The 16,266-nt window shown below is 45.2% G+C and overlaps 1 protein-coding gene across 1 annotated transcript in view; it reads right to left on the bottom strand.

Moving 5' to 3' along the window:
- The window catches only part of STAG2 (STAG2 cohesin complex component), a 159,883-nt gene that overhangs the window by 70,968 nt on the left and 72,649 nt on the right, over window positions 1-16,266 (bottom strand). The window contains exons 7-10 of the mRNA XM_075835782.1: window positions 14,289-14,365; window positions 10,027-10,231; window positions 9,770-9,921; window positions 6,010-6,083 (exon numbers count right to left, since the gene is read on the bottom strand). Coding sequence (XP_075691897.1) covers window positions 6,010-6,083; window positions 9,770-9,921; window positions 10,027-10,231; window positions 14,289-14,365 — 508 coding nt within the window. The remainder of the gene's footprint in view (window positions 1-6,009; window positions 6,084-9,769; window positions 9,922-10,026; window positions 10,232-14,288; window positions 14,366-16,266) is intronic.

Below are 16,266 nucleotides of genomic sequence, written 5' to 3'. Positions count from 1 at the left end.
CATCTATCCCGAAATACTGTCCGTAAATACAGATGAGTAGGCATCAATCCGTATATACGGATCCGTACAAAAAAAATAAAGGGAGGTTGCAAATGATGTCATCAACATGTTGCCTAGCAATGCTTCCGTAAATACAAACAGTTTACGTATGCACATCAGCAGCCATCCATATTTACGGAAGCTCCCAAAGACTTCTATGGGAGAGTCCTTGCCGTAATTACTGACAAGAATAGGACAGGTTCTATAATTTTTTCAGCATGGACACCCATCAGTAAAAATGTACAAAAGTGTCCGTGGCCAATAGAAACTAATGGGTGCGTAATTACTGTCAGTAATTACTGATGAAAAATACTGTCGTGTGCATGGGGCCTTAGCCATAGAAATGAATGGGCCCGTAATTAGGCTAACAGACACCTTTCCGTATGTCTACGGGAGGGTGTCCGTGCTGTAGAAACCGGACGAAAAAAATAGGACTTGTCCTATTTTTCATTTTACGGGCCGTGCTCTTCTACTTCATAATGGGAGCACGGGTCGTAAAAACAGCCGGCTGTGCCCGTAATTACGGCCACGGTCGTGTGCATGGAGCCTTAGAGTGAGTTCAGCAAATCCGCAGCGAGTCTATAGAAAATACCACGTGGTACATACAAATTTGCCGCAGATTTCCCCTTTTGCATTATAGCCTGTGCATATAAGGCTCTGTTCACGCTGCTAACACTATAATTTAACGGGGTCTATCTAAGAACCAGTGGTATCTATTCTATGGTGGAACTAGAAAAGCGTTGTGGCTTTATCGGTTGTGAACGGAAGCCACGGCGCGAATTTTAAACTTCGCCTAAAATGCACAGGCTCATCAGTCATCTTAGGACAGCCTGAGGGTATGTTCACATGGACTATTTTCAGCCGTATCTCAGGCCGTAAAAGTCCCCCAAAACAGCTGACAAATCGGAAGCACCGATGAATTCCAATGGGGCGTTTTTTTACACCTAATTTTCAAAAAATGCAACGTAAAAAGACGTGTGTGTCACTTCTTGAGCTGTTTTTGGTGCCGTTTTTCATGGACACTATAGAAAAATAGCTCCAAAACCGGGGGTAAACAAAACGCAGCGAGAAATGCTAGTTTGATTAAAAAAAACGGCTGAAAATCAGGAGCTGTTTTCCCTTGAAAACAGCTCTGTATTTTCAGACGTTTTTTGTTAAGCGTGTGAACATACCCTTATGCTTCATGCACACGACCGTGTGTGCGCTGTCCGAGTCCCGTCAGTGATCCAAGAAAAGATTGGACATGTTCTAAAGTGAATGGGTCCGTGGAGACTATCAGGTGCCACTCGGATGCCGTTAAAAATGGCCTGAGTGGCACAACGGTTGCGTGCATGAAGCAGTAGGCCCTGCTCCCCATCAGTTTTTTTTACACTGAAACTGCATCTGAATCCGTGAAAAACACGCCCCAAAGAGGTAGAGATCGTTTTTTTCCTGGTCATTTTTTCCATTGCTCACGGAAAAAAATTAAGTTTAATCTTAGGCTGGGTTCCCATGTAGCGTTAAGGGCCTGTTCACATCCGCGTTGGCTTTCTGTTCCGGGGTTCCGTCGGATGTTTCCGTCGGGTGAACCCCGCAACGAAATTTCAAACTGAAACCACAGCTTCCGCTTCAGTCACGATTGATATCAATGGTGACTGAAACATTGCTAATGGTTTTCGTTCGTCAACAGTCCGTCAGGTTTACGTTTTAACGACGGAATAGCGGAGTAGACTGCGCTATTAATTCCGTCGGAAAAACGGAAATCTGCCAGAATGGTGATATCAATGGTGACGGAAACGGAAGCTGTGGTTTCAGTTTGACTTTCCGCTGCGGGGTTCACCCGACGGAAATCTTAGACGGAACCCCGGAACGGAAAGCCAACGCGGATGTGAACAGGCCCTTACACTGCCTGAAGCTCAGCAACAGAGTTCTGTGCAGAGATTCCGCATCATTTACAGAAGCAGCAAAGTGAATGAGATTTAGAAAATCTCATGCCCACACTGCGGAAAAAATAACGCACAAAAGTCGTGCGTAAGTGTTCTGCTGTGCGTTTTTGAACTCAGCAGCATGTCAATTTATGATGCGTGTTCTGTGCGGAGATGCTGTGTGTTTCGCCTATAGACCTCAATGGGAGCAGAATATCCACAAAAGATTTATGTTGTTGCGGTTTTTACAGCGTTTACTCTGCGGAAACGCAGTAAAAGCCACTGGAAATCCACAGGTGCACATATACTTTGCTATAACCAATGTTAAATACTAAATCCGCAGGTAACGCTGCAGAAAAAACGCAGCGTTTCCGCAGAAATGAGCAGGAAAAACGCACTATTTGGATTCGGATTTCTGAGACAGATTTACCAGCGTTTCTCTAGAGATTCTGCTGCAGATTTGCTGTTGCAGAGAATCTGCAGAGTATCCGGTGTGTGGGAACATAGCCTTAGAGTTGTTTCCGCCTCTGAACCTCCATTGAAATCAATGGGAAGCTGAAGAAAAAAAAAAAAGCTACTTGTTTGGAGCTTTCTTTGACGCGCTGTTTTACAAAAAAACCACCAGTGTTTATTTACATTTGCCTAATTGACAAAAAGCCGGGAAAAAAGTGCCAAAAACCGGAAGTAATTTTACGGCAGATTTTTTTTCTGGTTGCCCAAAAAAAACGCTGGGTGCACATACCCTTAGGGGCCATCAAGTTGATGGTGGGGTAACATTGTTGATGTCATGAACGCTTTCTCATCAATCCTGGCTATTGCTGCCCTTGCAAGCTATGAACTACAGCCACTACGTGATCTACGTCATCACAGCGCCATAAATATTTATAGTCAGTAAAAAAAACATCAAAGTGGCTTACATGATCAGTGTATAAAGAAGGGCTGGGCGATTATGACCTAAATCAAAATCACGATTAAATCGAACAGGTAACCTCAATTCTGATTAATAAACTATTTTTAGGCCACACCCTGAAAGCCCAGGTTACATGCGGGGACAATTGGGGGGGGGGGGGGATTTACCGACGCGGGGACGATGGGGGGGGGCGCTTTACCGACACGGTGTCAATATGGGGGGGCGGTTACCGACACGGTGTCAATGGGGGGGGCGGTTACCGACACGGTGTCAATGGGGGGGCGGTTACCGACACGGTGTCAATGGGGGGGGGGCGGTTACCGACACGGTGTCAATGGGGGGGGGGCGGTTACCGACACGGTGTCAATGGGGGGGGGCGGTTACCGACACGGTGTCAATGGGGGGGGCGGTTACCGACACGGTGTCAATGGGGGGGGGGCGGTTACCGACACGGTGTCAATGGGGGGGGGGGCGGTTACCGACACCGTGTCAATGGGGGGGCGGTTACCGACACCGTGTCAATGGGGGGGGGGCGGTTACCGGCACCGTGTCAATGGGGGGGGGGGGGGCGGTTACCGACACCGTGTCAATGGGGGGGGCGGTTACCGACACCGTGTCAATGGGGGCGGTTACCGACACGGTGTCAATGGGGGGGGGGCGGTTACCGACACGGTGTCAATGGGGGGGGCGGTTACCGACACGGTGTCAATGGGGACGGGGGGACGGTTACCGACACGGTGTCAATGGGGGGGGGGGGGGACGGTTACCGACACGGTGTCAATATGGGGGGGGGGCGGTTACCGGCACTGTGTCAATGGGGGGGGCGGTTACCGACACGGTGTCAATGGGGGACGGTTACCGACACGGTGTCAATGGGGGGGGGGCGGTTACCGACACAGTGTCAATGGGGGGGGGGCGGTTACCGACACGGTGTCAATGGGGGGGGGGGGCGGTTACCGACACGGTGTCAATGGGGGGGGGGGCGGTTACCGACACGGTGTCAATGGGGGGGGGGCGGTTACCGACACGGTGTCAATGGGGGGGGGGCGGTTACCGACACGGTGTCAATGGGGGGGGGCGGTTACCGACACGGTGTCAATGGGGGGGGGGGGGCGGTTACCGACACGGTGTCAATGGGGGGGGGGCGGTTACCGACACCTTGTCAATGGGGGGGGGGGGTTACCGACACCGTGTCAATGGGGGGGGGGGCGGTTACCGGCACCGTGTCAATGGGGGGGGGGGCGGTTACCGACACCGTGTCAATGGGGGGGGCGGTTACCGACACCGTGTCAATGGGGGCGGTTACCGACGCCGTGTCAATGGGGGGCGGTTACCGACGCCGTGTCAATGGGGGGCGGTTACCGACGCCGTGTCAATGGGGGGCGGTTACCGACGCCGTGTCAATGGGGGGCGGTTACCGACGCCGTGTCAATGGGGGGCGGTTACCGACGCCGTGTCAATGGGGGGCGGTTACCGACGCCGTGTCAATGGGGGGCGGTTACCGACGCCGTGTCAATGGGGGGCGGTTACCGACGCCGTGTCAATGGGGGGCGGTTACCGACGCCGTGTCAATGGGGGGCGGTTACCGACGCCGTGTCAATGGGGGGCGGTTACCGACGCCGTGTCAATGGGGGGCGGTTACCGACGCCGTGTCAATGGGGGGCGGTTACCGACGCCGTGTCAATGGGGGGCGGTTACCGACGCCGTGTCAATGGGGGGCGGTTACCGACGCCGTGTCAATGGGGGGCGGTTACCGACGCCGTGTCAATGGGGGGCGGTTACCGACGCCGTGTCAATGGGGGGCGGTTACCGACGCCGTGTCAATGGGGGGCGGTTACCGACGCCGTGTCAATGGGGGCGGTTACCGACGCCGTGTCAATGGGGGGCGGTTACCGACGCCGTGTCAATGGGGGGCGGTTACCGACGCCGTGTCAATGGGGGGCGGTTACCGACGCCGTGTCAATGGGGGGCGGTTACCGACGCCGTGTCAATGGGGGGCGGTTACCGACGCCGTGTCAATGGGGGGCGGTTACCGACGCCGTGTCAATGGGGGGCGGTTACCGACGCCGTGTCAATGGGGGGCGGTTACCGACGCCGTGTCAATGGGGGGCGGTTACCGACGCCGTGTCAATGGGGGGCGGTTACCGACGCCGTGTCAATGGGGGGCGGTTACCGACGCCGTGTCAATGGGGGGCGGTTACCGACGCCGTGTCAATGGGGGGCGGTTACCGACGCCGTGTCAATGGGGGGCGGTTACCGACGCCGTATCAATGGGGGGCGGTTACCGACGCCGTGTCAATGGGGGGCGGTTACCGACGCCGTGTCAATGGGGGGCGGTTACCGACGCCGTGTCAATGGGGGGCGGTTACCGACGCCGTGTCAATGGGGGGCGGTTACCGACGCCGTGTCAATGGGGGGCGGTTACCGACGCCGTGTCAATGGGGGGCGGTTACCGACGCCGTGTCAATGGGGGGCGGTTACCGACGCCGTGTCAATGGGGGGCGGTTACGACACGGTGTCAATGGGGGGGGTTACGACACGGTGTTAATGGGGGGGGTTACGACACGGTGTCAATGGGGGGGGGGGGGGGGTTATGACACGGGGACATATACACAGGGACAATGGGGGTTATATACACCGGGACAGTGGGGGGTTATATACACAGGGACAAATGGGGATTATATACACAGGGACCCCCATCCGTGTATATGCCATTAGGGTGGGCACTGTCCGCTGGATGTGGTGTGTTCGCATTGAGGCTACACAAGAAGTAAATGGGGCATTGAGGAGACCGTGGACCAATAAGATGCCTGAAACGCTGGTATATATGCCAGAAGTGCAGCGGACTCTGAGAATACACGCTAAGCGGCTCACGGCTAAGCAGACAGGTGCGAGGCAGTGATGTCATCGCGCCAGTCTGCGCTGAGCAGTGAGTGGCCGATGTTACATGAATAATAGAGCGGGGTATCGGCAGCTCCCTGCTCTACCTTAGGATTCAACTGCATCGGCGTCCTTAGGATGCAGATACAGTTGAAAGTGTTAAAAAACAAAAACAAAAGAAAAACTAAAATGCGCAAGTTGGCCTCAGTTATCCGCGCTGAATGACTGTTTCGTTTCTTTTCTGATTAAGTGACCAGCTCCAGTATAAAGTCATACCTGTATCGGTGTACAAAAACACCTTTAAATATTGCATTCATCATATTTTCTATTTCGTCCTGATTTTCTTGTAACTGTAAAGAGTCAAAAATATGACCTAATCAGTCACTAAAAAGGTAGATATAAAGCAACATAAACATTTAGATGAAAATATTCTAAATTGTAAGAGCAGGTATGTACAAACACGTGTATATTCTTAAAATAATTATTGGCATTAAAACATTCCAGTAACAGAGGGACCATCATTTTCCCTGTCAGTTTTATTACTGAGCCAGTGTTGTGCAGGAACTACAACAAAGCCAAATTGAGTAAGGCAGTATTGCATTTCTCTACATAGCAATTGAAAATTTCAAAAGGTTTTTGTTTTTTTTAGGTACCAGTTCAGTTCTGAAGTGGTTTTGAGGGGCATATATATTAGAAACCTCAATAAAAAGAAAAAAAAAGCAATTAAAAAAAAATAGACCCCTCAAAGTATTCAAAACAGCATTTAGAAAAAGTCTCTTAAAGAGGCTCTGTCACCAGATTATAAGTGCCCTATCTCCTACATAATGTGATCGGCGCTGTAATGTAGATAACAGCAGTGCTTTTTATTTTGGAAAACAATCATTTTTGAGCAAGTTATGAGCAATTTTAGATTTATGCTAATTCGTTTCTTAAAGACATACTGGGCGTGTTTTTACTTTACTAAGTGGGTGTTGTAAAGAAGTGTATGAGGCTGACCAATCAGTGACCAATCAGTGTCATACACTTCTAATTGTTCCAGCCCAGCTTCTTTCACTGCACAATCACACTGTGCTGTGGCGCATGCTGGGCTGGAACAATGAGAAGTGTATGAGACTGATCGTTTTTCAAAATAAAAACCACTGCTGTTATCTACATTACAGCGCTGATCAGATTCTGTTGTTTTTTTTTAGTAAAACAGGTGGTTTTACCAGAGAAACGCAACTCAATATTTATTGCCCAGATTCTGCAGTTTTTAGAAATATCCCACATGTGGCCCTAGCGTGCTAATGGCCTGAAGCACAGGATACAGAAGCAAAAGCAGTAGTTATATCTAGTCTAATTTGGCGCATCCTTTTTATTTAGAATATATTTTAGGCATCATGTCAGGTTTGAAGAGGTCTTGTGGTTCCAAGACAGTGGAAACCCCAAAAAGTGACCCCATTTGGCAAACTACACCCCTCAAGGAATTTATCGAGGAGCATTTTTAGTGAGCATTTAAACCCACAGGTTTTTTTGCTGCATTTTGTGGAATTAGGCTGTGAAATTGAAAATCAAATTTTTTTCTGATAAAATGTGCACGTTTTTAATTTTTACTAGAAAAAAAGGAGAACAAGCACCCCAACATGTGAAAAGCAATTTCTCCCGATTACGGTAATACCCTGCTGGTTGGACAAACGGCAGGGCTCAGAGAGGCAGGAGCGCTATTTGGCACGTAGATTTTTCTAGATTGGTTTCTGGGCGCCATGTCGCATTTGCAGAGCTTCAGAGTTACCAGTACAGGGGAAACCCCTTAAAAGTGACCCCGTTTTGAAAACAAGACCTCTTGAGGAATTCATTGTAGTTTTCTTGGAGTGCATGCGACTTTTTGATCAGTTTTTATTCTATTTTTTAAGAGGCGTGAGGACTAAAAAAGAAAAGCAATTCTATTATGGTTTTGATTTTTTACAGCGTTCACTATAATTGACATTCAGTTTATTCTGCGGGGCGATACGATTACGGCGATACCATATGTTCACAGTTTTTTTTTTATGTCTTATGGCGTTTGCACAATAAAATACTTTTATTTAAAAATAATTTACGGTTTGTGTTGCCACATTCTAAGCGCTATAACTTTTTTAATTGTTCCCTCCAGAAAGCTGTGTGAGGGCTTGTTTTTTGCGTAACGAACTGTAGTTTCGATCAGTACCATTTTTAGGTACATGCGACTTTTTGATCTCTTTTTATTCCATTTTTTGGGGAGGTGAAGTGACCAAAAATTCTGGTATGGTTTATTATTATTTTCTTTTATGGCATTCACCGCGTGGGATAAATAACTTAACACATTTGTTGGTCAGGCAGTTACGGACATGTCGATACTAATTATGTATAATTTATTTTTATAATAATAATAATAAAGGACTGATAAGGGAAAAAGGGGGATTTTCACTTTAAAACTTTTACACAAATTTTTTTAGTCCCACGAGGGGACTTGAATGAAGGAAGCCCTGATGGCTATTCGAATACACTGCACTACATGTGTAGTGCAGTGTATTAGCGCTGTCAGCTACTCGCTGACGGCAAGCATAGGTTGAATTAGCATCATTGCAATAGGTTTTAGGATGGGAGACCCCCTAATTTCAGATTCACTTATTTGATATGTATTTTGAATGCATGGATCAACCGTATGTGGGAATTACACAAGCAGTTCTGAAGCATATATTTCGGATATTGGTATATTTTAAGAGAAACTTGGTGGCTAATTATTTTTTGCTGAATCAACACTTATTTATTAATTTGATAGAGGTTTATATTCTGTGAGGTTTACGATCGGTACCTTTATTTTTTATATAGTCAAGTCACTTCCGTTTATTTAATACGAAAGGTGGATGTGACTGTTGCTTAAAATTTTAGTCTGTGCTAACACCTGTATGTACCCGATGAAAAGGTCAGAACTCGAAACGCACAGTACGTGGATTAACCCCTTAACGACATGTCACGTACATGTACGTGACAGTTGTTAAGGGAAAGTATGGAGCGGGCTCACGGGCTGAGCTCGCTCCATTCTTCGCAGGTGACGGCTGTGTTATACAGCCGACACCGCACTGAAACGGGCAGAATCAAAGATCATTTAAATTGTTAGAATCAGGGTGGCGCCCCTCAAACATGCAAAACATGCAAAAACATGCAAAAACATGCAAAAGCCCTCACACCGCTAAATTGATGGAAAAATAATAGTTATGGCTCTCAGAATATGGCGACACAAAGTGGTAAAACATAAAACAAAAACATAAATTTGGTATCGTCGTGATCGTATCAACCTGTAGAATAAGGTGAATAAGTTGTTTTTACCGCCTGATGGACGCCTTAACAACAAAACCCCAAAAAAAAGTGCGCAATTTCTGTTTTTTGCCCATTTCACCCCACAAATATTTTTTCCCCCGCTTCCCAGCACATTATGCGGTACAATAAACGGTGCCATGAAAAACTGCAACTTGTCGACGTGGAAATAAAAAGTTATGCCTTTTGGAATGAGGGGAGGAAAAATGAAAATGGAAAAACTATTTGCCTGGTCTTTAAGCGGTTAAACGTTTAACTTTCTTTTGAGTGTATAATTCTTACACTGTTCTTTGTCTACATTTAGGCAGGTACATTGTATTCTGCTCTTTTTTTTTTTTCTTCTTATTTTTGATGGTCTATAAATCTGTCCTGGTCGTGCGACAGACACACTCGTGCTTGTCTCATTAGAACACATGCGTTATGTTACCAGTCCTGTACTGGAAAACGGCAATGAAAGTTCCCATTGAATGACCGCAAACAGATTTTAAAAACTGTGTTCAAGTTAAATTGGAAATTGTAACTGAACTAATCATTACACAGTAAATAACATTTATTTGCTGAAACTGGAAATCCCCTTAGACCTTACTATGCTAACAGGCATTGCCATAGCCCTTCTACTTAACTCAAATAAAAAATACATATGTCAAACAGTGAATGTGTTGCCCAACATGGGGCTTTCAGACACAAACAGGCCAAAAATGTGCTGTATATTAATTCTAACCTCCTTCCGCTTCTGCAGTAAAAGTTCTAGTCTGTCATTGGCTCGTTTTCCAATCATCTTGTTCCTTTCTGTTTCGTACTGCCTTTGTGTATTGTCCATGTTGATGCTTAAGTTAAGAGCTACATTAACCAAGGCGGTCATCAATTTCATAGCTGGAAGAAGAAGAAGAAACATAAAAGTCAAGTCAGTGGGAAAAAAACAAAGAATATTAAAGCAATTTATTTGCGTTAACTTTCTAGTAAAGCTTCTGTACTAACCTGCCAATGTACTAGTATGTCGAAACGCTCTAACTTGTGAATCAGAAAGGCCCGTGAGAAGAGAGATTACTGTGTCCATCATATACTCATCATAAATGATGCTATATTGGCACTGGCGGACTAAAACACCAATAAACTCACAAAAACTGAACTTAAATTTCTTCCACTGTGGACCAGTCATTGTTAAAGGGTAATCGCCACTGTCCTACAAAGACAAAATGTAAAATCAATTGTTAAAAGAGCAAATGTTGCAAACAAAACATTATACAGGTATGTAATTATCCAATATAGGATTATATTAGATGTTTAAAGCGTACCTAACTTTTCAGATGACTTTTCAAAATAAGCTGTCATATGTGTGTACAGTGCATGAAATAGTAGACTACTTCTGGCTATTATACGAACTTGTATTCTGCATGTTTTAGCAGTTTTCTCCTCTTCAGGCGCTCTCTAATTCTCAGTTTTCTCATAGCTAGCGAGTGGAGTGTAACTGCTATCATGTCTTCTAAACACTATACACAGAAGAGGAGAATCCTGCTTTCTAATCTCTCAAATACGCAACATTAAAATTGCAACACCATGAAGGAAAAGTCGCAAGGTTATGCAAATTGAGGAAGTAGCAGGTGTCGCTAAGATCTGCAAATCATAAATTTTTCAAGCACCTGGCTCCAATCTGTGGCACGGTGGAGGGGCATAAAATCCGGATTGAAAATAAAGCTTTTTAGCCACATGAAACCTCAAAAATCGGATAAAGCAGTGTGGGATGATTGTGTGATGCCTCCTGTTTGTCGATATGCCACTTGTCGCTTACTGAAAGGGACAGAATCCTTGAACGGAGACACCTTGGTTTATCACTCCAGCAGATCGCTATGCACCTAGGCCGAGATGTCAGCACTGTCCAACATTGCGTGTCCTGGAGGTTGGGAGAACAACAATGAATGGGAATGACTGCAAGGGATCGTCTGATTGGAAGAATGGTGCAGAATTCTGCACTGCAAGTGAAATTGGAAGTCACATCCCAAGCCTAGGGCGGCAACTTTCGTCGGTACAAACCATCAGAAGGAATTTGCACGACATTGGGCTACGAGCCAGACGTGCAGCTACAAGTGTTCCATTGACCACACGTCACCGCTCTCAAATGCTGAAATGGAGGTCTATCCACTTCAGCGATGAATCCCGCTTTTGTCTGGGATGCAACGATAGCCGGAGTTTGGTCTGGAAACCATGTGGGCAACGCCATGAAGAGGCCTTCACGGTAGCCGGACGCCTCTAGTCTTTATTTCTGGAACACTAACAGCTCAGCGTCACATTGACTTGGTCATGGAACCAGTGGTACGACCATTTCTCCAAAGTGTCTCAGGCACCGGTTTTCAACAGGACAACGCCAGGCCGCATGTTGCCCATGCTACTGTGAGCAGCCTGCGTGGCCTAAACATGCTATCATGTCCCGCGGTATCTTCAGCATTTGCAAAGGGAGCTGTCAGTAGCCAATGTTGATGATTTGCGTGCCCAAGTGCATTCAGCGTGGCATAACATGCCTGTGGCAACCATTAATAGCATGCCAAGGCGTGCGTGTTTATTTCTGTGCGTAGCACTCATACTCGTTACTGAATAAATAAAGATGTTTGTAATATTTTGTTTCCTTTTTTTATTAACATTTGCATATCATTTACACGTCTATCGATCCTGTGCTTTCCACAATTCCAAAACTTCTCCTTCTTGGTGTTGCAATTTCAATGTTAAAGAGTGTGTATAAGGAAGCTGCAGCAGCATGGAGATTATACAGCAGTAAGGAGTAGTGTAGCTGAGAATACAACACTGGGGTAACAGAAATCTTACCAGCAGCTGCAGCACATCAGTTTTTGTCTCTCTTACTCTGCTCCCCCCCCCCCTTCATAGACTTCCTTGAGCAACAGCGTCTGCGTCTCCACCTGCTCCCTCCCCCATCTCTATAGACTTCTACGGGCAGCAGCGTCTGTGTGTCTCGCAATCTGCTTCCTCCTCCTGCTCTTCAAAGACTTAGGGTATGTTCACATGAGGTCATTACGTCCGTAATTGACAGACGTATTTCGGCCGCAAGTACCGGATCGAACACAGTGCAGGGAGCCGGGCTCCTAGCATCATAGTTATGTACGACGCTAGGAGTCCCTGCCTCGCTGCCGGACGTAATGACCTCCTGTGAACATACCCTTATATTGGCAGGCAGTGAGGAGATACACCCCCACCTTCTGCAGTCAGTCTAACTAGGTACAGATCTTGCATGACAACCATGGGTGGACAGCAGATTACAGGAAGGAAGACATCTAGCGGCATTTCGCCCAAAATTTTCATGGATAATGGAGATAAATTTTTAACAGTAAGTAAATTACAAAGTTGATAGATATCACGTACACTATTCGGTTAGCATTAGTTTTTTGAAAAGTAAGTCTATTTAAAATAGGTTTCCTATTTTTTTTATTCACTTGAATGGATCTGTCCTTCAGTATCCTACACAGCTGGTGGCCAAGAGCGCCGTTGAGCATTGAAAATCTGTGAAGGGGCCACAATGCTAAACCAGTCCAAAGGCCCCTTCATTTTCAGGATCATGGGGATCGATCAGCATGAAATATTTCTATCATAGCCAGAAATAACTTTTTCATCTATTCATGCTATAGTAACTTCTGTGGGATCATACAATACTGGCTAGCTTTCGCTCCCTAAGCGCACCAATTAGCCTTGGTCACCCATGACACATTCGGCAATTCACCATTTGTCCTTCCTGGGACCCCTTTTGGTAGGTACTAACCACTGTATATTGGGAACACCCCACAGCAACTGCCGTTTTGGAAATGATCTGACCCAACTGTCCAGCCTTTACAATTTGGCACTTGTCAAAGTCGCTCAGATCCTTACACTTGCTTGTTTATAACTTGGATGTGATCGATAACAAGTGGATCCTACGTGTCAAAGACACGCAGGACCCGCTGTCACCAAAGCAGTCACTCTTGCTGACCTGACTGATTCGGGTTTGAGTGCAAGATACAACTGTATCTCAGAGTCATAAAAAAAAGTTCTTAATAAAAAATTATTAAAAAGTTGTTTGTTTTAAATGCCATGATACATTGACAAAAAAAATAAAAAATTTCAAAAGGTTTACATAGACGAAGTTTAACTGGCTGTCGAGACAGGACGAGAATACTCGTCCTGAGCGGCGGGTGCTTGCTGCATTAGTATGAACATTCCCGTCCTGTGTGACACAGTGTGCGCCCCCATGATCAGGATCGGGACAACGGCTGTGATACACACAGAAAAACCTCTTCTCTCCGCCGTTAACCCCTTGAATGCTGCAATCAAAGATGACCGCCGCTTTCAAAGTGAAAATGAGAAGGGGCCACCCCCCACTTTGATCGCGTCACAGGAAAACCCTGTGACGCGATTGAGACCCATACCTTGTATGGCCAGACAGCCCAGGGTCCATTGAGGGACCCCAGGGCTGTCTGACCAGATTTACTGTTGAAGCATACTGAGGAATGCTCTATCAACTGCCTGTGTACAATAAGTACAAACGGCTAACATACAGGAATATAGATATATGGCAGTACGTTAAAAATGAAAAATCCCCATATAAAAAATAAAAAAAAGTGTAATGTTGAATTAAAACATTTTATTACATTTTTTTTTACAGTTAATAAACTTTAAAAAAGACATAAGTCCCAAAACTTGAAATAATAAAACACATATTGGGTATTGCCATGACCGTAACAACCTGTACAACAAATGTATAACATTATATATGATAATCGGTGTATGGTGTAAAAAACAAAAACAATTAAAATAGCAGCAGAACAAAATGTTATGAGTGTCGGGATGCAGAGCGGGAAATATAGGAAAAAAAATGTCTGTTCTCAAGGCCAAAATTGGCCGTGTCCTTAAGGGGTTAAATGCTACGTACACCTTTCAAGTCGCTTTTTTTTTTTTTTCCCATAAAGTCTATTTGTGTGATTGGTGCAACTTTCAATTTACTTTTTATTACTTTTTATTAAAAATGAGTTTTGAGATACTGCTCCTTTGTATTCTGTATACAAAGCAGATGTATCGTGCGCTAAGACCTGAATCCGTCAGGTCCACGGGACTGACTGGTTCAGTGATAGCGGGTCATCCATCTTAACGTTTTGGTGTATAATTTTATTTTTATGGTGTAGATTAGCGATGTCATTACATTATTAGATGGCAATACCCCTTTAAATGTTAATAAATCTAAACGCTAAGCAAGAAAATGATACCTCATCAAACTCTTCAGTCATTCTCCTAATTATTTCAGAGTTCTGCATGTGACGAAACATTTCTCCAGACACGACACCTGGTAATTAAAAAAAAAACAAACACAAAATATCAGTACATTATAAAAATCATTCTAAGGGCTTGTTCACATCAGCGTCAGGGTTCCGTTCGTGGGTTCAGTAAGACATTTCCATCAGGAGAACCCATGAATGGAAAACAAATGGAAAACATAGCTTTCCATTTGCATTACCACTGGTTTCAATGGAATGCTTCTGTTGCAAATGCTTTCCATTTGTCTCCGTTCTGTACGGTTTCAGTTTTTTGGGGAAGAATCAAAAGCATAGTCGACTGCACTATTGATTCCACCAAAAAAACGGAAACCTTTACGAAACGGAGACAAACGGAAACCATTTGCAATGGAAGCATTACCATTAAAATCAATGGTGATGCAAATGGAAAGCTATGGTAATGACGGAAAGGTCTGACGTACCCACGAACAGAACCCGGATGCTGATGTGAACAGACCCGAATATTTTACCTAGAATATACTGCTTTATTAGGCTTTGTCTAATTAAAAAATTAGAGCATCAGCTTGAAAGTAATGCACTGAATTAAAGGCTATGTACCCCTTCGCAATCAATTATTTTTTTAATACTATTTACGTTTCTTCCATGCATCTGAAATGCAACTTTGTGAATAATCATTACAAGAAACAAACTAATGGGTCTACAGCTTCTATGCAGATCAATGTGTCTACATGGTAACAAACGGTGTGTTATTTGATCCTGTAGTTATAACTCACTTCTATCTCACCCCTACTTCTTCCTAACATAAAAGAGGTATGCAAGGTACCTAAAGAGAGAGGAAAAGAAAAAGAAGCGGGAAGAAATCTGCTCCGAGTGCTGAGAACACAGTAATTATGGATTTGACATGATACTTTTTTCTTTTGCCTTGTCTTGCTGGAAGAATCCATCTGCTCCAGGGAAGACAAACAGCATGTATGGGAAGACAGTGATCTGCAACGATGAATTCATACCCAAATCGGTTGAGTGCCTTCCACATGGATGAGTGGGCCCAGAGAATGCCATGAAAAAAATTCCCCAGACCAAAACACTCCTGCCACCAGCTTGTTTTCTTCCAGCCAGGGTGTTTGTGCTCTCATGTTTCTCACCTGTCACGACAACGTCCATCCGTTCGAAGGAGCAGAAAACGTGACTCATCGGAAAAGGCAACCCTTTGTCAATCATCGGTGGTCTAATTCAGATATTGCCGTGCAAATGTGAGCCTTTTTCCCATACGCAGTAGGGTTCGCTGAACCGTTGTTTTTAGACACACGTCTGGTATCCCCCTGGTTGATTTTCATGGTAAGCTGCTATACTGTAGCGTGTCATCCGGCCCTCGTGCACCTTCGTAGCCGAAACGTACTTCTTACATCAATGGAACGTGGTGCTCCGCAGTTTCCACGTTCGTTATTCCCAATGGTGCCATTTGTTCACTCACAATAGACTTTCATCACAGCAGCACGCGAATAGTACACAAACTGAGCTGTTTGAGAAATACTGCCACCCTTATTGACATATCTGTTCTTACCAAGGAAGATTGGTTATTTTAAACCTTGCTTCGAGTCAAAGAACTTTCAGAAAACCTTAGAAGACGTGTTCTATAAATTCCTGAAGCAAGAAAAGGCTACAAACACATTGCGAGACCACATGTCACGACAAGGCGACCTCATACCCAGTCGTTGCAACCGTTCCACAAAAAAACAGATCGCACAAACATGCATATGTGGTCCGGTTGTTTTTTAGTTTTTTTTATGGACCCATAGTCTACAATGGACAAGACCGATCCACAAAAAAATACAGGAATAAGAGCTGTTCTATAATTTGCAAAACGGATACGCAAAAATAAAACCGAAAAGAAACGGATGTGTGCAAGGCCCTATAGAAATGAATGGGTCAATGTGATATCAGTTAAAAACAA

Source organism: Rhinoderma darwinii, chromosome 8, assembly GCF_050947455.1.
Source record: "Rhinoderma darwinii isolate aRhiDar2 chromosome 8, aRhiDar2.hap1, whole genome shotgun sequence".
NCBI classification, from domain to species: domain Eukaryota; kingdom Metazoa; phylum Chordata; class Amphibia; order Anura; family Rhinodermatidae; genus Rhinoderma; species Rhinoderma darwinii.
The sequence above is the reverse complement of the archived record's forward strand: the minus strand, read 5'-3'. Positions and strand labels throughout refer to the sequence as shown.